The sequence below is a fragment of the Epinephelus moara genome, chromosome 14, assembly GCF_006386435.1.
Source record: "Epinephelus moara isolate mb chromosome 14, YSFRI_EMoa_1.0, whole genome shotgun sequence".
NCBI lineage: Eukaryota > Metazoa > Chordata > Actinopteri > Perciformes > Serranidae > Epinephelus > Epinephelus moara.
The window spans coordinates 17,093,919-17,116,511 of record NC_065519.1 but is presented as its reverse complement, the minus strand read 5'-3'; the positions used below and the strand labels follow the sequence as shown (position 1 = coordinate 17,116,511).

At 44.3% G+C, this 22,593-nt stretch overlaps 1 protein-coding gene across 3 annotated transcripts in view; it reads right to left on the bottom strand.

Moving 5' to 3' along the window:
- msrab (methionine sulfoxide reductase Ab) overlaps nucleotides 1-22,593 on the bottom strand; it is a 46,843-nt gene that overhangs the window by 4,750 nt on the left and 19,500 nt on the right. For all 3 annotated transcript variants that reach the window (XM_050061227.1, XM_050061226.1, XM_050061224.1), the window contains exon 5: nucleotides 12,071-12,177. In XM_050061227.1, the coding sequence (XP_049917184.1) occupies nucleotides 12,071-12,177 (107 nt within the window). The remainder of the gene's footprint in view (nucleotides 1-12,070; nucleotides 12,178-22,593) is intronic.

Sequence of the window (22,593 nt, the reverse complement as noted above, 5' to 3'; positions counted from 1 at the left end):
TGTGCTTCAAACATCTACAGCCTGGCGCCTTTTCTTCCTATTTTGGCCAAACCTTAACAGAAGTGGCTAGTCTTAAATCTAGCTAGGCTAGCTATGATTCCAAAGTGAACATCACTGACCATTCGCAGACAACAGCACTGGTATATTTTTCTCCAAAAAGCAATATAGGGCAAACTTCCAGCCTACCTGTTCTCCCTTCGATGTCTCAGCTCTGTTAGTTACCAGCTACACTCCTCCAAGTGGTTGCTTTTAAATGTACCCTTAGTTTTAACAGATCTGGGGAAAACTGCATCCTCCTACTGTGCACCTTTGGACATGGAACAATCTGTAAAAAGATCTAATACTACAAACACTTATATCCATCGATGAATTTAAGGGCATCATAAAGAATGTGGTGACAGAAACATGTGCTTGTTTTTCTTGAGAGGCCACTGTGTTTGAATAGTTATTGTTTCATTGTGGATTTTTGTATTATATGTTCTATTTGTTGCATTTTGAATGTGTTTTGATTGGCTGCTACCTCAGCCAGGTCTCAATGGGACTTGCAGGTTAAATAAAGGTTAAATAAATAAAAAAAAAGTCTCGAAAGGGGAAGAGAAAATTTTAATAGTGTGTGGACAACTTCATTTGCTTTCACCACCAACTCTGCAAAGTTAAAGTTCCAAATAATCATTAGTAGTCCGCTGCAGAGTAGCTACCACCTAGTAAAACATATTAATGATTGCTCATTTAGACCTATTAGTAATAATGATTGTCTAATCAAGACTTCATAGGCTGTGTTACCATCATTACAAGGTTCAAACATGTTTTAAGGCACCAGATGATTTATAAAATGATTATTTCTGGTCAAAAAAGGCTCTTCTGATAGTAAAGCTTGTCGATCCCGGCCCCAGTTCTTGCGGTGTGTCCCACACTGTTCTCAATAGTCAGCCATTATCTGCTTTTTTTAAAGGCGATTCAGCATGTTCAATCGGCGTCGTAGATAGCAGAGCCCCTCGGTAAATGAAGTCGCTCTGACTGGCAGTTCAGCTCAGTGCATGAGGAGAAATGGAAGTGAGGTAAGATTATGTTTTCTCAAGCAGATTGTAACTGTTAGTGCTATTGATTGCTAGCACATGGTAAATACTCTTTATTCTTTCAACACCGAGTTGTGTTGTTTATATGCTAACTGCTAACTAGTGTCTTGAATCCGTTCTGTCAGTCTTCGGATGATCCTTTTTGAATCAGAAATACAGACTACTGTAGACTACCGTAGTTGGCTGTAGTCCTCAAGGTGTGTTCAGGTGCAAATTTTTGGCCGCGAAAAAGGCGACAGGTGAAAGCCTTAAGGGACTGGATCAACACAAACCTCATCTGGGCTAAATGCAAAAGACATTAGTATATTATTCACTCCATTTTCATATTCATAAAACCATTTAGTGGCCTCTTGTGACCTGTGCAGAGGCATCTAAAATTGTTATGTTTATTTATTCATTCAGATTATTTACTTTAATTTGTCCCCTACATGTGACTGTTAATTGTGAACCTTCCCACTCTTGAAATCTCAGCTGTTGATCAACGAACGTTTTCATTATCTATAAATCTACCTATAATTTTGATGGATTGGAGTTGATTCAGTTTGTCTATAAAATGTCACAAAATAGTGAGAAATGCCTGTCACAAGCTGGAACCAAAGAAATTTTTGGCATTTTTGGTTGATAACTGAATTTATTGAATAATCCAAAACCTAAATTGTATGCAAATTAATTCATGTTTGATTTGCTTAAGTTTTTGTACTTATATTTGCCAGTTTATAAATGACAGAGTTGCTGTTTCTAGCACCTGAATTAAAACCAAACTGAGTCGTGTATGCTACGTGTGTAACTGCATATCTTTTGATGATGTTGTAACTGAGCTAAACAACTGAATGGAATTTTTTTATTTTGGACAGAGAAGGTTACTTTTAAGTCATCTGGGATTAAGCATGTAAGAGGAAGACGTATATAAAAAAGTATCACCACTAATTTATAATAAGAGGGAATAATGTCAGTGAAGGGCAGCGGGGTAGTTTATCATCTTCTCCACATGGAGGCAGTGTGGTACCAGCTGTGTGTGTACGTGTGTGTATCTGTGTGTGTGTGTGCGCTGGAGGTGATGCAGTGGAGTCAGTAAATCAAAGCTCTGCGCCCAACAGAGAGGCTGAGGCAGCGGCTGACCTCTAAGTCCTCAGTGGCTGCCGCTACAATGTGAGGGCTCTAATCTCCCTGCAGGAAGGACCCAACGTCCACAAACCAAACTACAGCCAGAACACCAGCCCACAAGCACCGACATATTTACCTTTCAAATGCACACTGTGTGCAGTCTGACACAGGAGAACCTTTTTTTTTTTTTTTTTTTTTCCCTATCTCCCTGCCTATATCCAACAGCATTGTAGTGAAGCAGCCGACACAAGCATGGAAGCTTTGTACATCATGGCCTAATTAATCACTCATCATCACCAAACCACTGTAGTAGCAAACCCCTCCAGGGCAAGAGGAGAACACAGTGTCCAAGAAAAGGTCTGCTATTCCAAGCAAACGTACACCCCCGCCCTGACACCCCCGCGCGACTCCCTCGCTCTCCATCCAGCCCTCTACAGCAGTCACAACACGGCGGCCATTTTAGATCTATAAATCAGAATGCATGGCGTCACGCCACTGTGTATAACCTTATGTGGCTTCGCTCTCGCTCTCTCTCTCACTGCAGCAGCAGCGGAGGAATGGAGGGAAGGATGTAGCATGTAAAAACGCCAAAGATGGAGGAGGGAAATTTCTAGAGAGGAAGAGCAAACGAGAGGTCCTCAAGTTGTGCATTTTGATGCTGGTGGAGTTTAAAGGGTGGAGGGAGAGTAATGTGTTCATCTGTGCCTGTGTATGACTTTGTGTATATGTGTGTGTTTGTGTGTGTGTGAGGACTGGTACAGAGGGTCATGATTGCAGGACACGTTAGGTATAGATCAGGGTGTTAGTGTGTATTTATATAACCATGGGGACACAAATCACATCACACAGCCACACTATGGGGACGTGCGTTCCATTCGACGACACAATGTGGGTCCCCGCGATGTAAACCTTTAAATTTCGGCGTTAAGGCTCGTTTTTTGGTTCCGGTTGAGCCTGGGATTCGGTATGTACCCCTGCTTATGGTTAAATTCGCCAAGGAATGAACGCAAGTCAATGCAATGTCCTCCTAAGTGACAAAAACATGTTTGTGTGTGTGTGCGGGGCTGAGCTCACTCAGCCCAGTCAGCCCTTCCTTTCTTCACGCCTGTCGGAAAGACTCCCCTGTCAAAGGCATGGCTGAACGGGTGCATCTCTCTCCCTCTCCTCCTTCCTGACTCTCACTCTCTCTATCTCTCTCCCATGTGAGCACAGACCACCGCTTCGTGCTACCAAGTCCTCCCTGCTCTCCAGCCAAGCGAGAGAGCCCCCTCTCGCCATCACCATCGCCAGAGAGACGGCCTCGGGACACAAATAGGACGTGACACCCCGAGAGAGAGGGTGGAGGTGGAGGAGCCAGAGGAGAAGGAGGAGGAGGAGGAGGAGGAAAGGAAAAAAATGTACTCTCTCCTCTCGTCCTACCCCACTGTCTTGTCTCTCTCTGTTTTTTCCCTCGGAAGGCCTACGGCTGCAGAGTGGTGGGGAAGAGACGCGCATTGACATAGAGTTTGTGACACCCGATGACTCATGGTGAAGACATTTGAAGAGGGATATGACCTCAATTCGGTGATTTATGTAATCATCCCTTAGTCCACTCCTGTTACCAGTGTGTGGTTACCGCCTTTTTACCATAGCTCCTCTCCTGTGTCGCCTTGTTAATTTTCTTTGGGTGTCCTCATCTCAGTCTTGATTGCATATTAAAATCTGCTTTATTGGCATTACCCTAATTAAGTGCAGTAGTGCCAAAGCGTGTTTTACAAGGTCTACAATGTAAATTTAATAATATAGCAGTGGTGGAAGGAGTGTTGAGATGTTTTAGTGCGAGCTAAATTGTAAAGCCTCAAAGTAAAACACTGCATTAAACAATCATGGACGGCTCCAAGAGCTCCTCAGAAATGAAAAGACCTGCATGGTGTGAGGACTTAAAAAACGTTATCTTGGTTAAGGGACATAAACACCCATTTTAAATTGCTGCGATATAGGTAGATATTGAGAATATATGTAGCTCCAACCATGTTTAATAAATTCAATCCCAATACCTCTGCAATATGTATTAATGTGGAATAAAGGGCACGGCATTTCATTGCCTATGGGACTGCCCAAATTCTGGATTGAGGTTTTGGAAATCTTTTCACATGTCACAGGTGTTAAGTTGTCTGAACACCCCAAACTGTGTATCCTTTTTTTCCCCCCATAAATTGTAAACTATGCAAGGCAGATAAGAACACTACGAGCCAGATTCTGGAAATCCACTATGAGACCAAATTTACGAGCCTGGCTTACCTTTACAATTAAGGGTAAATACTCTATTTCTGATAAGATATGGGGACGTTTTAAGACACTTCTAGAGAGAGAGAAGGCTACAAAAGTCTACTTGTCTTAATCTATTGAATGCAAAATAGTTATGTGCTTTTTTTTTTGTTCCTCTTTCTTTCTTTACATCTCTCAGTATTTGTATAGGGTTAGGGAAAGTACTTACTGTGTTGCCCCGTCGTAACAGTTGTTGCTAAGAAGATGCCTTACTGTGAATGTTCTATTTCGTACCTTACTTGTTTTTGATGTAAAATTTGTAGTATATTAAAAAGCCAATAAACACACTTGTTTAAAAAAACACTGCATTACAATTACTTAGCTCTACAATCATAATTTTACTTGCGTAGAAGTACAAAAGTACTCATCAGGCAATCGAGTGACGGCTGTGTAGGTGTTATGTTACTGAATTGTTGGGCATTACTGTGTAAGTTAATGTTTTAGCTGGTCTAGATGAGGCAAGTTTCAAATACTTTATTGCATATTATTCTATAAGCTGATCGCATGTTCTATTTGCAAAATATTGACCTTTAACTAATCACTATAGCTGCCAAAAAATGGCATAAACAAAAAAATTCCCTGTGAATTTAGTGGAGTACGAGTATAAAGTACAAATAAAACAGAAATACTTCAGAACAAGTACCTAAATTTGTACTTAAATAAAGAGCTTATTACCTTAATAATACTTATTTTTCAGAGTCTAAAGACAACAGATGGTTTACACATTACTAAAAACCCTCAATCTCATTTGCACAGACCTAAAAGCAGTGTAACGTTCAGCCACAGCTGCACACCTGAACGCTGGAGCACAAAAAGCCCTTCAACACTTGCATTTACTTGCAAGGAAGTACAAAAGTTCTCATCAGGCAATCCAGTGACGGTGGACAGATGTTATGTTACTGAATTACTGGGCATTATTGTTGATGCATTATTGTGTAAGCAGCATTCAATGTTGTAGCTGGTCTAGATGAAGCAAAATTTAACCTACTTTATTGAATATTATTTTATAAGCTGATCGCATGTTCTGTATGTAAAATATTGATTTTAACTCGTCACTATAGGTGCCAAAAAATGTCGCAAAATAAAAGATTCCCACGGACTTTAGTGGAGTATGAAGTAGAAATACAAGGACCTAAAGTTGTACTTAAATAAAGCACTTTACCTACATGTTACTTGATTTTTAGAGTCTAAAGACAACAGATGGTTTGCATGTTACTGCAAACTCTCCGTCTCCTTTGCACAGACCTAAAAGCAGTGTAACGTTCAACCGCAGCTGCACACCTGAACGCTGGAGCACAAAAAGCCCTTCAACATCTTCAAAATGTAAATACACTTTGAGTACCGCCGAAAGCAAAGCTTGCTCCGCGGTACAATGCTGATAACAGATAGACCGTGGCTCTGCTTGAAAACACATGAAGGAGGCTGACATGATACTTATCGACTAGTCCGCGGCACCACGCTTGCCCCCGATGACCTCGGGGAGAGAGAGAGAGAGACGGAGCGGGAGTGATGGAGAGAGGACGGAGGAGGAAGACAGACGGGGAGAGAAAGAGACACGGGGATGGTGCAGAGACACGCAGGGGAGAGATGGAGGGAGGTAGAGGAGAGAGGAGAGCATGGGAGATTATCCAGAGGCTGACAGAATGAAAACAGACTGTAGTGAGGTGGTGAAAAAAAAATAGTCTGAAAGAGAGAAAAGACAGTGAAAGAGTGGTATAATATGCCTCTGTGAGGTTCTGAAAAATGCCATATATGTAAAACATTCATCACTGCGTGTGTGTGAGCAAAAAGATGTGCATTCCCTCTGTGCGTTTGTCTATGCACAGAGGATGAAGAGTTTCACCCCCCCACCCCCTCCTGCCCTGCTCTGTTCATCTCTTTCTCTTCCTCAGCGCGGGTCAGGCATCCATTTTAGCTGGGCTCTAATCTTCAGCGAGCGCTCCTACATTTTGTGAGCGAGGAAGCCAACACTCCTACATTTTGAGAGGGAGAGAGGATGCACACACTTCAGTCTCGGAGCGAGGCGGTGCGCGCTCCTACGTTGTTTTTCTTTTTGTTGTTGTTGTTGTTTTTTTTCCAGGGCAGACAACAAGTAGCTCAACATCTGAAGACCGAAAAAAACGCAGAGGCTCATCCCTGCGTTCTCGTGAAAAGCGATCGCCCTTTTAACATTTCAGCTTCACTGTACTCAATATCTCAACATCAATACCTCACCGAGGGATGGACACTTACCTTCTGGCGATTAAAAAACAAAAGTTATTGTGAAAAATACACCTCTTACAATTTTTTATTAACGGTTAAATCTTAGCCAATACTGCCTTGTGGTTACGTACGAAAGACGTCTCGTTGCCATCGATCACTTCAGCAAAAAGATTTTCATGTAACGCACAGGCAGACTATAAAATGCGGGAGCTGGGGAATAGCTGGAAGGGTAAATCTGACTTTTGAAGACTTTCCAAAATGAGAGACGTGAGGCTTGTGTGACTTGAAGCCCGATTACGAAACCTGCTGATGCTGTGCCCCGTTTTAGCAACCCCCGGGCTTCTCCCCAAGACTCCTAGCCCCGAACGATCCCCTCTTTTTTTTTTTTCCAGCCATCATCTGAACCCCTGTGCACCCCTCCTTTGCTTCCCCCTTTCAAGCTCATTAAGTTAGGATGCCTTATCAGAGGGCACACTCACCCCTCCAAGGCCCTACGCACATGCATGTGCGCGCTCACACGCAATATTCAGGCTGGCTTGATAAAACCTATTGTTCATACATGCACACACACTCTCTCTCACACACACACACACGCACAGATATATATATATATATATATATATATATATAGAATCCCCGTTCTTCCGTTTTTCTCTCCAAACCCTAACCCATCTCGAACCCACCCCCACCACCACCACTGCCCCGCACTCTCCTCCTAATCAACTCTTCCCATCCCTTCGCTCTCACCCTTCGCTCACCCCCCCCCCCACTCAGCTCTGGGGAGACACATTTTAGCAGAGAGGGAGGGATAGAGAGAAACAGAGAAGGGGAAAGAGAGGGAGAGAGACAGGGGAGACAGAGGGAGAGAAAGAGATGCACTCCTCCTCTCTGCTCTGCTGCCACAGCGGCTTGGCTACAGAAGCCTTTGATGTTCTGCAAATTTCAAATTTCATTATAGAGAACCCCCTTCTCCTCTCCCCTCTCCCTTCCCCCTCCCTCTCCTCCCCCTCTCTGCTCTCGCGCTTAAACAAGCTTTTCTGCCTCACTCTCCCTCACCCCCCCTCGCCCCCCCCCAATGCTGAAGTTAAGAAACTGAAAGCCCTGCAGAAGAGACTCTTCGTATGGGTTAATTATTCATTGGGCTGTGCGTGTATGTGCCAAATGTATGTCTCTGTGTGTGTCTGTACGTACATGTGAGTGTGTGTGTGTGAGTCACGGGCTGGCAGTGGGGTGGAATTTGGATTTTGTGATGCCTGTCTTATCTCCGATCGTCTTGGATCGCCTCCACCCACTCGCTCTTGTCACTCTACCGAACATGCACTCACTTCTCCCGATAAGAGAACGTTGGCCTTTTAGGATAAAACACACACACACACAACCTCACGCGCACAGACGGACACACACAACAAGCCCTTCCTCTGTAGAGATGCCATTTTCAAGCCAGGGCGTTCTTGAGACTCAGCATCAATGCGGCAAGGCAACCATTTCAGGGCAGGAAGCTGCCATTTTGGTTCAGAGCGTGTCAGCTGCTTTGAGAAGATATGTGTCCCAGTGGCCCTCAGATGAAACTGGGGTGCCACTGAAGTGGTTGACAGATCGGTGGTGTCAGCAGCGTCGGTGGGGAGAGAGAAGGGGAGAAGGAGGGAAGAGTCTGAGTGCTGTTTCTCCTCAGGATGTTCGTAAATGGGTGTGTTTTTTTGAGTGTCGGCTGTAAACTGGGTTGAGGCTCTCAGCCTCTCTCTGGCACGGAGGTGACAAGATGAAAATGTTTGATATAACGACCTTTTTTGTGCCGTAACATGAACCCACTGAACCATTGGCTGTTTCTGCTTGGTTTTCACACCGTTATTCACAGGCTTATAACGCAGTCATTGCATGTCTCAGCTAGACATGAGGTATATTGTTATTTTCAGAAAACATTACTTAATAAAAAAATGTCATCAGTTGGAATTTCACCTGCACTAAAAACTGGACTTTATTTGTTGTTTTTGCTTACACACTCACAGGCCACTTTATTAGGTACACCTTGATAGTACCGGGTTGGACCCATTTTGCCTTCAGAACTGCCTTAATTCTTCATGACATAGATTCAACAAGGTGCTGGAAACATTCCTCAGAGATCTTGGTCCATATTGACATGATAGCATCACACAGTTGCTGCAGATTTGTCGGCTGCACATCCATGATGTGAATCTCCCGTTCCACCACATCCCATAGGTGCTCTATTGGATTGAGATCTGNTTGTTTACACCAAATTCTGACCCTACCATCTGAATGTTGCAGCAGAAATCCAGACTCATCAGACCAGGCAATGTTTTTCCAATCTTCTATTGTCCAGTTTTGGTGAGCCTGTGTGAACTGTAGCCTCAGTTTCCTGTTGTTAGCTGACAGGAGTGGCACCTGGGGTGGTCTGCTGCTGCTGTAGCCCATCTGCTTCAAGGTTGGACGTGTTGTTGGTTCAGAGATGGTCTTCTGCAGACCTTGGTTATAATAAGTGGTTATTTGAGTCACTGTTGCCTTTCTACCATCTTGAACCAGTCTGGCCATTCTCCTCGGGCCCTCCTCTGTAAACACTAGAGATGGTTGTGCGTGAAAATCCCAGTAGATAAGCAGTTTCTGAAATACTTAGACCAGCCATGTTCAAAGTCACTTAAATCACCTTTCTTCTCCATTCTGGTGCTCAGTTTGAACTTCAGCAGGTCGTCTTGACCATGTCTACAAGCCCTAAATGCATTGAGTTGCTGCCACGTGATTGGCCCATTAGCTATTAGCTGCGGCTCAGAGGTAGAGCGGGTTGTCCTCTACTCAGAAGATCAGCAGTCCAATCCCCAGCTCCCCCAGTCTGCATGTCGAAGTATCCTTGAATCCCGAAATGCTCCCAATGGCTGTTCCATCGGTGTGTAAGTGTGTTGAAAAACTGAGTAGCAGGTGGCACCTTGTATGGTAGCCTCGGCCACTAGTGTACGAACATGTGTGTGAATGTGACCCATAGTGTAAAAAGCTTTTTGAGTGGTCAAATGACTAGAAAGGTGCTCTACAAGTGCAGGTCCATTTGCCATCTATTTGCGTTAACAAAGCAGTTGAACATGTGTGCCTAATAAAGTGGCCAGTGAGTGTATTTGTGCACTGCATTGTGAACTTTATTTTGCCAAAAATATTTTTAAAGGTTCACTACTATTTATACAACAGGAACTGGTAGTTATATGTAAACAATACCACGAGTGCAAGTGAAAGCCAACCCTAGATTTAAAATTTTCATAGCTCTCTCTTGGATGCATGCCGCTAAACCTGGTTGCTAGCTTTTTCTGACCTCACCTGCATGCTACTGTATTCCCTACAACATCATTGTAGAGAACCCCTAAGAAGAAACTAAGAAAATACAGATCGAGGGCAGAGTCTCTGCACCGCCACACACTTCTAGCTCAGGAACATTACCATTAGCCTGAGAGGCTGGTAGGTTTAATGCCACTCCAGAGGACGACAGACTTTGTTGTGTAACAGGTGAAATTGAGAATGAGGTTCATTCTTTGTTTTACTGTCCTGCATTTGAAGACATAAGGGACATACTTTTAAGTAAAATTACCTCCATTTATGTTTTTTTCTTTTGGCTGGATGACCATTTTTTGGCAGACTTTGTTTGCCAGGCCTGGGATACAAGGTCAAGTATTTTGTTTGGGTAGTGAGCAGGAGAATAACATGTACTTCAGACTGATCACTGCAACAATACTGTAATGTCTTGTAAACCCATGAGGGTTCGGCACATGCTTGTGTGCATGACACAATGTGCCCAACATATGAGTACGCATGAGATGAATGTATGAATCTTCACATTTGTTTTTTAATCCAGCACAGTATACCTTTTTCTTCACTGTTTGACAAAACACTCTCACCTCAAGGTCCATTTAGTTGCTGCTCTGGAGCTTTTAGTCACACAATCTTCATCAGCAGATGGAGTTTGCTTAGTTGTTACAGAATTGTAGATGTCCAAATTTCCATTTCTTTCAGGGAATTTATTGAAATTGGCACGTTACTGAGACAGTATTAAATAACACCTAATAGGAGGTGAGATTAGTTTATCAACTGCTGTTTCCATGGTCAGTAAAGAACTTTAAAAACTCAACTTTCAAGACAAAACCGATGATAAGTTTTAATAGTGCTCAGAAAAAAATGGAAATCTGAACAACTATAATTCAGTGGAAATGTGGTAAACGCCTTCCTGCTGATGAAGACCATGCAATATGACTGAAAGCTCCAGAACAGATACAAAATGGACTTTCTGTGAGATTATTCTATCAGCCGCTCTTTCCAAGGTCAAGAATGGACTTTATGACTTAAAATGTATTTTTCTTATTACCATCTGTGATTGACATATCTTGGCCCTACACTTCCAATTATTGTGTGTGTGTGTGTGTGTGTGTGCATCTGTGTGGGAGGTCACCGTCAGTTGATAGCCTGTCATTCAGTCAGTCATGGCCCTCTGATCTGATTGCCTCCCTCCTTTTCTTCTCTGCTTTCCCTTCCCCCTTTCCGATTCACTACCTTCCAGGTCTCAGCTGCCACTCCTCTTTCACCTCTGACCCCAGCCCAAGGCCAAGGTTGGGAGGTTGTCGCCACGGCAACACGAACGGTCCCCTGGCCCGTGACTGCTGACCCCGGGACCTCTGAGTTACCATGACGATCATAATTCGCTCCCCTCTGCCCCCTGCCAGCTTGTCCATGAATACAATTTAGAGAGACAAACAAACCGAAGTGATGCAGGGATCAACGGATAGACGGACTAATGGAGGGACGCATGGACAGATGGACAGATGAACAAAAGAAGGACGCGTGTGCCATTGAATGGACGAGCTTTAGAAATGAGTTTTGATGACCTATCGACCCTCTTCTTCTCTTTCAGTTCGAGGAAAAAGGATGTCCTCGATTGGATGTAGATGGGGATCAAGTCAACAGAGGTGGCTTTGCTTGGCTAAACAGCATCAAACTCTTAAGAGGTCACCACTCCAGAGACTGGCTTTTAATTCTTATTCAAATAACTGGGACAACCCCAAACTCCAGCTTAGGCCTGCTAACGGCCAAAATACTTATTTGAAATGATGAAAAACTGTTTTGCTCTTTTTCATTTTGTTACAGACATAATACAAAACACAAACATCTACTATTTGAAAGTTACTGCACAACAAGGACTGATGTGTGTGAAGTTCTGGCAAAGCATCTCATGTTACGCCTCAACATTGAACAGCAAATCGCAAAAAATGTTAACCATTATTCACACTTTTCCGACAGATGTTCTACCTTACTTCACACATGGTTCGCTTATATGCAACACCATGCTTGAGTAAGTGTCATAATGAAACCTTCTGATGTATGTGGGGGTATTATACCTGCTGGAAGGCCACTTTGCTCTTCAATGCAAGCTCCTGTTGAGTGGGGTTGGATGTGTAAATGGCCGAACGATACTGAGTACCATGGTCATTGTGCTGCTTCATACCTGCGTAAACACACACACACACACACACAAAGGGAAAAACAAGACACCCCATAAATAAGCATAAGTACCACAATCGCCACGGACACAATGTCATTTGCATGTAAAAGGTTTTCACAATTATGTCATCATCCTGCATCTTGAATTCATAAAGCCAAATGAATTCAAAGATCACAGCAGATTTGGGCTTTCATTAGGGAGGCCTGCGGTGTGTAGGTGTATGGGCTCGTGTAGGTGGGTGTATTTTCCTCGTCTTTGTCATCTATGTGGCACTGTCAAAATTTTCATCAGCTTTACATCAGAGTGTTTGGAGGAGGCCCAAGCCTAGTGTACCTTGATTAGGAGGCCAAACAGCTGCCATCACTTCTATGCCTTTCAAAGGCTACAATCCTGAGCAGCTCTGGCACCCATGGACCACTCCATGACGGGCTTCTGTCTGTCTTTATCTCATACCCTCTCTCCCACTCAGCCTTTGTTTCCTCTCTTTACTGGAGAGCATCATTCTTTTCTTTATCTATCCTTCTAAATCCTTGTCTTTCTCAATCTTTGGCCTTCTGTGTATGGGCCGGGGTGAGTAGTACACTGTGTGTGTGTTCTTCTTTAAGGCTTAAACAGCTTTGCTTTTCAGCCTGCAGGCAGCAACACTGGCTTAGTTCATTGGGACATCAGAGTCCTGTTCTTTCTTGTCACTTAAGTTGGTCAAACTTTGACCATTGTTTAGAGATTGCTCAGATCAGTGGTACATATCAAATGCTACATCAGTGGAGGAGCTGATTCTTCTTCTGTCAGGGTATTCTGACCCTTTTTGAAGGCAATATCTTTGCCATGGGGAAGTATTCATATCTTATTGTCATGTACATTTTTTCTGGTTTTCCAATGAATTTCCTTGAAGCACTATTACTTAGTTATTTTGGCTACCAAGGTTACGCCCGACAGTGTTTTAAAATGAAAACAATCTCCGTACACTTTACGCATTTCAGCACCATTTCAGAAATAACCTCCATCCATGCAAACAGGCCTGAAAATGCATATCACATGACAATTCACGTACACTGGGCATGTGCTTGCCTAGTTTTTGAACATGCAACAGAGGAAGAACAGCAATGGCTAAAAGTAAGACCAGAGACTTCTTTGCTTCAACTGTTGACGAGATGGAATTGTTACCAACAGTGAAACATGAGTATACGACCGTAGAGGTAGTAGAAAACATAGATTGGGAGATGCTGCAAAGCAAATACAGCGACATATTAGAACAGTTCCAGGAGCATTACCCATCACTGGAGGAAGCCGTGGCAATGGGCAAGGAGTAACGTTACCCATACAAGATGGATGAAATCAAAAAAGGAATGTAGACCTGGCTAAAATGTTTTGGCTTGACACGTCCAGTTCCTGACCCAATCAGGAAGCGGACATGAGTGTCTGTGTCATTGAAAACACTGGATCAATGTGGAAGCTATCACGTCACGTCAGTATACCAAAAGTTGTGCATTCTAAAACAAAAAGGCACTGATGTGAATGTAGCCTATTTTCCTTGAGTCCATCCAACACAATTCCATCATTAACTCCCCCTTTTAGCTCTGTTTTGGTCTCCACCGACTCCTGAGTGAAATATCTGGCTCGTTAGCTGCTATTTGCTCAACTATGCTCACCAGCTAGTTGCTAGCTTTTGCTGCTGTTTGCTGCAAGGCAGGGAGTGTATAGTTTTTGGTGTTTCAGCTGACTGCTGCAACTGGAAATAAGTTGCAAAGAGTGGATAGAGCAGAAAAAGTTTTAAAGTTGCAAGCTGTAAAACCAAAACAACGAGCTAAAAGAAGCTAAAATGCTTCATAGTGATGAGGGGGAACTGTCAAGTGATAATTCTCTGTGGGCTAAAACCCCTTTTATACTACACAGTATCATCTGAAAATGTTGATTAGTGCTTTAAATTAGAGTAATATTGCCTTTCTAAATTGCAATTTGCCGTAAAAGTGTTCAGTGCGTGTGATGACATGCATATTGAGCTCCCACAGGAGAAAGACAGATGTTAAGCCTATCTATCAGAAGCTCCAATGACAACCTGAGATGACAAAAACAACAAAATAACATTATTAAATTATCAGATGTGGCCACTGTAATGCCACAGTGGTCCCTTGCCACATTTACATACTGCTCTTCCCCATAGGAACTCCTCAGGAGATAAGGTCTGTTGCCTATATGAGCTTTAACGTGTTTAACATTTTGTCAGACAACGTACTGTATGTGACACCTGTTAATATCTCTCTGTGTTGTTTTCTATTTATACTGCGGGAGCAAACAGATTCCCACTGAATGTGCTGACAGGCTGGAGCCACAAGATGCTGGCATCTCCCTGACACAGTGATCTGCATATCTTGTTCTCTTTAGATTAAATGTTACCTTACATCATAGAGTGTCACAATCTATCTGTGACACAGTCTGTTCAGATATAATGGCTATAAGTATTCATCTGGTCTTCATTCAAATCAGAGCAGACAAGCAGACGTCGCCCGCTCTCCGACGCACGCTGAATGCCTCAGAGAATTTGCTTCACTGGAAATTTCCTCAACAATATTAAATGCTTGAGTTGTTCAAATATGATAAAACAGTGTGTTGTGGAGATAACCCTGTTGAACAAAATGTGTGTGTATCAGCCTTTGTTCAGTGCAGAGCCTGTTCCCTTTAATATCTTCTCTATCGAAAACACAATGCATTTTACATTTAAAATCTTTCACAGCAGCCCTGAGTTAAACTAACGGACATCTCTATCACATTAAAGTGAACAGCCTTAGGGAGAAAAACAATGGGAGAATTTGTACCTTTCCTGATTTTAAGTAGTTTAGAGTCGAAGTGGTCAAGTTCACCACAACACAGTCTGTGTCTTCTGTCTGTCCCTCCATTATTGATGTCTCACACAACTATTCCATCTCCATCGGTGGTCCCATCAACAAATCTTGTAAATGTAGTGCCAAACTTTTGTCTCCCCCCCTCTGGAAGTATGTGCTTGTAGCCATTTTTATACAGAGATCGTGCTATAAGGCCGCTACGAAGTCCCTTCTTTATGCCGCCTTTGCATTTTTACACTGAACCAAACAACTGCATCATCATCCCGCTCCAATGCGTGACTTTAGATAGCATGCCAGCATCTCCATTATACGGTGGCTGATCTCATACTCTGCTAAGACCGTAAGGAGCTCCCTCACCTCATTATTTTTCAAATTTGTTGATATTTTTGGCTGCCGTTCTTCTTTGAATTACCTGCTAACTGCTACAAGCTACTTTTTAAATCTCTTGTGGCGGGTCACACACATAACACATTGTCAAAACGTCACATTCGTGCCGCCCATGATCCCATCCTGCTGTCTGCCAAATTAATACATTCATCGTTTTGGCGCTGTTACCACTTCCGATGCCAGCTTAAAGGCAACTCCCCCCCCCCCTTCCGCAATTGTACCTTTTATACAGAACGGCGAGGCAGCATAACAGAGTGAAATTTCCTCCTTGAAGAGGCAGTGTAGAAGGTGTCTGTGATGCATGCCTGCAAGTGAGCTCCCCGCATCTCCCCTGCCCCAAGGAGTGGTCTTTTTTTACTTAAATCCTACCCCTGAATACCAAGTTTCTTTTTAATTTGAAGCACCCACAAGAAACAAGTTTCATCCATAAAATGTGATCAGGTTTTGGACCTTGTCCACTTCTGTGTCGGGATCGGCTGCAGACTGACTTGGCAGAGATGGCTGCCATCTTGTTTTTACATGGATTAGTGTATTGTGTTCTTACTACTGCTAGATGGCACAAAAAAGTGTCCACAATCAAGGACAACAGGTCTAAGTTAAGCAAAATAAGGTAAAAGGTCAAGTAAACCCAAAATGTGATGTCCTCATGTGAGGAAGCAGGGTCTCAGCTAGTTTGTGGGTGTGGAAATGAGGCTTGTGCACATGCACCCAGCACCACAATGATCTGAGATTTCTAAAACAGAATCAGGCGTAGGCACAGCTTCACAAATCTGATGAAAAGAATCTATGTACATTTCTGCCTTTGTGCTTGCACACAGCTTTAATCATGAATCTACACAGAGTTTTATGCATCTGGCCCCTGGAGTGGGCCGGTCGAGCAACACACGAGCATGAGCTATTAGATGAGCAGAGCTGCAGAGAAGGAGTTGAGCTCCCTGGGGTTCAACTCTTCCTCATTGTTGGAAGCTGCAGGCATTAAGTGTGTGTTCTGGCCTGTTAGTAGCCGGTACAGCCAGAAGGCTTAGCTTTAATAAAATTCCCTTGACCTAACAACAAACAATTTACAAGTTAGGAAAACAAAATCACGGCCCGGTGCAGTGGTTAGCATTGTTGCCTCACAAGAGAGTTCCTGGTTCAAACCCAGGGTGGAGGGTTTAAACCTTAAGGTGGGGAAGCCTTTCTGTGCAGAGTCTGCATGTTCTCCCTGTGTCAGTGTGAGTTTTATCCGGGTACTCCAGCTTCCTCCCACAGTCCAAAGACACGCAGGTTAATTGATAACTAAATTGTCCGTAGGTGTGAATGTGAGTGTGAATGGTTGTCTGTCTCTATGTGTCAGCCCTGTGATAGTCTGGTGACCTGTGCAGGGTGTACATCCCTGATTTCATATTCTACTACTTAAATATATTAGTCATATACAGTTTATTTTTTATATTTTCATTATTTTTTCTTTACAGTACCATCCACAATCCAACCCACCCTCTCGATTGTCTCCCTCTGTCTCTGCCTCCATGTCTACCCTCACCCTCTTCCTCTCCATCTCTGCAGTGTTGGATGTCGGCCATCTTGCCCCCAGCGCTGTTGTTCAGTGACGGGGCTAATGGTGGCCCCTCCATCAAAGGCCACCGAGCCACTCTGCCATTGGCTGTCCACCAGAGCCTTTACTCTGATTGGCCGGCTGGCAGGGGTCTTGTAGCTTTGCTGCTCCCTGTGACCTTCCCTGCTGACCCGACGTCCTGACCAGCTCAAACACACACACACACACAGCTATGCTTGTGCATGTGTGCAAGATCATGTGTGGACATAATACACACAGGGAAAACTTAATACATGAAACTATTTGACTGCTGTAATTTGATTAAAGCTGTTCTACATAGAACAAGGAACTCATTTTCTACCCTGCAGGAAAGGTAGACGATTAATATCTCTTAAAAAAAACTAAAGACAACGGAGGCTTTTCATCACAAAGACAAACTTAATGATAAGGATATCAAAGAGAAGTCAAGAGACAAACACCCTTGAGTAGTAGGAGCTGCTTCCAACACAAAGACAATTAAGATTCATCACATCTTCAGAGATTCCTCCACCATCAGACGAGGAGTTACTCCCTAATCAAAATATTAATGCCATCCAAAACATCAGCCACAGTTTTGACTATACCAAGTCCAAATCCATCCCCACAAGCATTCAGTCCTCAAAGAACTACAACAGCAACAAATACCACCATAAAAAATTTCCCCCTCCCGCTGCCGCCGCCGCCATCTCTCTCTTGCTCTCTCCATTTTTAACAGCCCCCTTCGTTATTTTCTCCATCCATCAAAGGAGGCAGTAATTATTAATGAGAGCCTCCCTGTTCTGTCTGCATTATGCATGAGAGCCTTGCCTCTGAAAGCAGAGGGTAATGGGGGGTGGACAGAAGAGGAGGGGCTACGGGTCACACACGTGCATACACACATACACACGCCGCCTCTCAGGGTCACTGACCTATGCCCAGGAAGCCAAAAATATTAATTAATTGCTCCCCCTCTAAATAAGAAAATGTAAAAGTAGCCCCTTCGACACAAATGGAAGCCAAAATCAGACAAAGTGGGAGGGTGGCGGGGGTATCGCAAGTCGCAGAGGGAGTAGCTGCTCTCTCTAGCAGACATTCGTGCACAAACCTGCGCGCACAAACGTACATGTATACACTTTTTTGGGCTTGTTGTGTTTAAACCCGCTGAGATTTCTTGCAAGTCTGTAAAATCTCTTCCAGTGTTTACCCTGGCACGCTAAAAAATGGCAGCGCTCAGCTTGTCCCTGCTGGCTGTTGAGGATAAAAGCCTGCTATTTCTCCCACTTCCAACTTCACCTTCACTCCTTCCATCTGCAAATCGTGCTCATTCACCTTCTGTCTTTGGCTCGTTCCTTATTCCCCACTCACTCATTTCCCTCCACCTTCCGTTCTTTTTTCTCTGTAACCACGGGTGAATATACGTTATGTGTGCATACGTGCGTCGAGGGGCGGTGGAAGGGGGGGGGGGGGGGGGGGGGGGGGGGTGAGGAAAGCATTGCCAGGCGATTTTAAGTTGCAGGNTGGTGGATGTAGGTTTTGTGGGGGTGGGGCAGGGGGGGGGGGGGGGGGGGGGGGGGGGGGGGGGGGGGGGGGGGGGTGCGGAAAGCATTGCCAGACGATTTTAAGTTGCAGGCTAAAAAAAGGAGATGAAACAGTAAGAAGGTAATCAGATTAAAAGGGATGCTGGTGAGGAACTGGTAAGGAGGGAGGATAAGATGAAGAGACAGAGGTAGAAATTACAGGCCGGCACAGAGTGAGAGCGCTGTACCGTTGCGTGTAACGGCCCTCTACAGAACCAGTGGCCTGACCCCAGCTTATTCTCCCCTGGCGTTTTTTTTACACGACGATCCTTCATCCGTTAACAACTGTAAGAGCTGAGATTAGCCTCACCTCTCCACCTCTTTACGTACCGTCCCCTCCTTTCCCTCCGTGTCTTTCAGCTCCCTCACTCCTTCAGTACTTCAGGAGCTCTCAAATAGATGTAAAACAAGAAAAGATTGCAAATGAGGCAAAAAAAAAGCCCATTTAATTACGGAGACGAAAGAATAAACATTTCAGCAGTCAAGCTATTGTCAGTGTCCGCAATTAAGAAATGTTTCTGTGTAATTGGTGACTTTTTGCATCCTTCTGAGCGTGGAGGAAAAACATTTGAAGTGAATTCGAAATTATTGCACTTGGCAGTGCGTACCAATTAGACTGCAGCAGAGTGAGCACTAATGAACAATCCAAAATAGTTGCTTTTTCCCTCTTCTTTTACCTCTTTATTCCGACTCCTCTACCTGTGTTTCTCGCACACTGTCACACAATGCGATGCTTGTTCACCCACTTCAGGTCTAGAGTGAGAGCACCCTAACCCCTGCGCCCGAGCTGGAACATCAGCCAGGATTATTTGGCGTTTTTCACGCTGATGGAGTCTGCCCAGCGATCGTTATTTCTACTATACTGTCAAAAAAGTGCACCGCAAATAAAAAGAAATATAATGCCTGATAACTGCAGTCTTCCCTGTGTGTATGTGTGTGTGTGTGCGTGATAGTACTCAGGGTTGTGCCGTGCCCCGCGGTCCCGTTACGACTGTGTGCGTGCCAGCAGAGCCCTCTCCTCCTCTCCCCTCTCAGCTGCTATTTTTGCCCTGTTCTTATGTAAGCCGCTCCTGATGCGCTGGAGACAGAGGCAGAGTACGGAGTTGGGATGGTGAGAGCATCCCCAGCGGACACACACATACACTCGCCTGCACGTGCAAACACACACACATACACAAACAGAATATATACACTAAGGGGAGTGAATATGTGACATATGCAAACATACAGAGCAAAACAGAAAGCAACATGCTGCTGGCTGTCAGATGGTGACACCACACATACGGAGGCAACCTTAAACCAGCAGCGGAACTGCGCGCGTGTGTCTTGGCATTAGTGCCGTGCATGCGCGCGTATGTATACACGACTCCAAGGTGCACACCGTGTAGCTTACTGCAGTAACTAGTCGTCATGTCTTTTAAAAAATCTGTTACATCTCTCCTCAGCTTCCGTGTTATTTTCTCTGCTGGAGCGGTGCTCTCTAACATGATCACTTCATGGTTCTGGGCATGTTGTCAGAGCACTGTGACTCTGGCCCTTACGCTGTTTATTTTTAGCTGCATCTAAATCTAACAAGTAGAGCTTGTTCTGCTGCTGTACTCAAATCAGTCCAGATGAGAGCACAAGTTAAATTCACCGTATTTAAATGTGTGATATCGTATGTTAAAGTTGGGCCATGAAAAAAATTAAAGGATAATGTTCAGGTCAGCAGTTTCAGCAAATGATGCTAATATATGTAGAACATTTCCATCATAACCATCAGCTGTGGAGGCAGAGTTCAATTTCTTTCTGTCATTTGGCAATTTTAAAATGAAGTTAACCAGAATATCATCCAATGATTATCACACAAAATTTAATAATATCACCACAAGTTGGGTTCACTTGCCTGCAGGCGATGTATTTGTAAGAAAGCACTTTATTTCCAAATGCATCTTATTCCAGAGGAAAAAATCTTTTAATTACAGTTCATATGATTTTTGCATGACTCAATTTTCCAACACTCAATGCGACAACTTTGACAGCCTGAAATTAACGCTGCAAATATTTAGGCTCTGTGTGCGTGTGTGTGATTTGGTGTCAGTCATTATTATGCAGAACACTGATGCTGAGGTCTCTGCCTCTAATCAACAATTACAGCTCAGGTTGGGTTTGTGTTTTTTTTTTTTTTTAAGTTGGAACCATCTTTGTATTTTGCTCGCGCTTCCTTATCACTCCTCGCTTTTTTCATTTTTTTCTTCTACATTGTTTGAATCACATTTATTTATTTCCATTCAAGGTGAACGAGTGCACGGAAATGTCTCACAAAACTCAACACTTCTATTAAAAAAAAGGCTCTTTAGGTATACAGCACATAACTTAAACGTAGTCAAACGCAGACATATAGCTCAACCCCCACAGCATGCACACACGTGCCGCAATCTCCATAAATTAGGATTGTCAGTGTGTGTGAGGGTGTAATAACTGACACCTGGTAATGAGCACGCCGTTCTCAGCCAACCAGAGAAGAGGCAAAGGGGTTGAGGTAAGAAGTGTGGGGTTGGCAGAGGTCACAGGTCAGAGGTCAAGGTCACCTCCTGCGGGGTTTGGCTTTAGATGGCTGGGGCAACCCTAAATTGAGGGATGTGGTGACACAGGGGGGACACGGGGGGACCCCAACAGGGAATTGGCGTGTGTCGCGGCCAGCTGGGGTGACGATATTATATAAAGGAATATTCATGCTCATTTAATTGTCAGAAAGTAACTGCCACCAGCGTGACTCGGCAGATGGAAGACAGCTTGATTTATGTGTATTTTGTGATCTGACCTTATCCGTGCCTGTGTGTATGTGTGATAAGCCATTGTTGGTTTCTATGTGATAAGCTATTTCTGTAGCTTAAGAGAAGCAATGACGACACAATGCAGCTGATAAAATAAAAAGAAAAGCTCAAATGAATAAAAATGGCCACCTTGGCTGATTTTTGAATCTCACCTACCTATTTCATAGACCTTTTCTGCCGTGTGACGTCTACCTACAAGGGTGAGCATGCATGTACGTGCAGACGTTATCAAATGAGGACAGCCGCCTCGGCCATCTTAGCTGTGCATTTGTGTTTTTGTGTCTATCGCTGTTCACTGACGCAGCATCAGCAGCCCACACCATAAATACTGCATGGCCTCAAAAAATAGAGAGGATGGAGGGAACGAGGGCGAGAGGAAGGAAAGGAAAGGAAAACAGATGAGGAGGAAACAAAGAGGAGGGGAAAAGCCTCGGTTGTTAAGAAGAAGGGCGGCGGATTGGAGGGGGGTTGGGGGGGACGACAGAGGAAGAGATGGGAGAACGGGAAAATGGGGGGGGGGGGAGGATGAGGAGCAGGGAGGAGAGAGTGACTAAGAGATAAAAGTGGAGTGAGTGGATGCGAGTGTGTTTGTGTGATGAGCGGATGGCCTCGGGGAGCGGTCGACTCACTGCGCTGCTCTGCGGATGTGCTGACGGGCTCCGGGCCGTTTGCTCACTCACTCGCCCCTCCGCTCTGCTCGCTGCAAAGAGGACAGGGGTGGGGGGGTGCAGGTGAGACGGGTGAGGGGAGGAGGGGAGGAGAGCAGGAAGCTGGGAAAGAATGTGGAAGAATGGATGGGGGGGAAACTGAAAGGTGGAGGAGAAAAAGAGGCGTAAGAAATCACAGTAACAGAGAGACGAGGAACGGAGGTGACCTTATGTTTGAATAATAAGTTAAGGAGCAATACAGGGTGATGGCACGGCTGTGGGAGAAGTGGAGTAAAATAGAGGGATGACTTGACAGGTTGGCAGGGTGAAGAAGTGCCGCTACCTTCCGCTGGGAGTTAAGGGGACGGAGGATACAGGGAGTGATGCGGGGCCTACGCTCTGTAACAAGGAAGTATCCAATAAGTGACGTGCCATCGGTGCAGCTGTGTGCACCCTTCTGCATGCACAGTGCGTGTGTGTGCGAGTTGTGCCTATTCGCATGCACGCACAAATGGAGTAAAGCTGCCTATGAGTAGGCATAATGAGCACTTGTGCATAATGTGAAGTGAACAGTATGCTCGTGTATGGAAATGTGTGCGC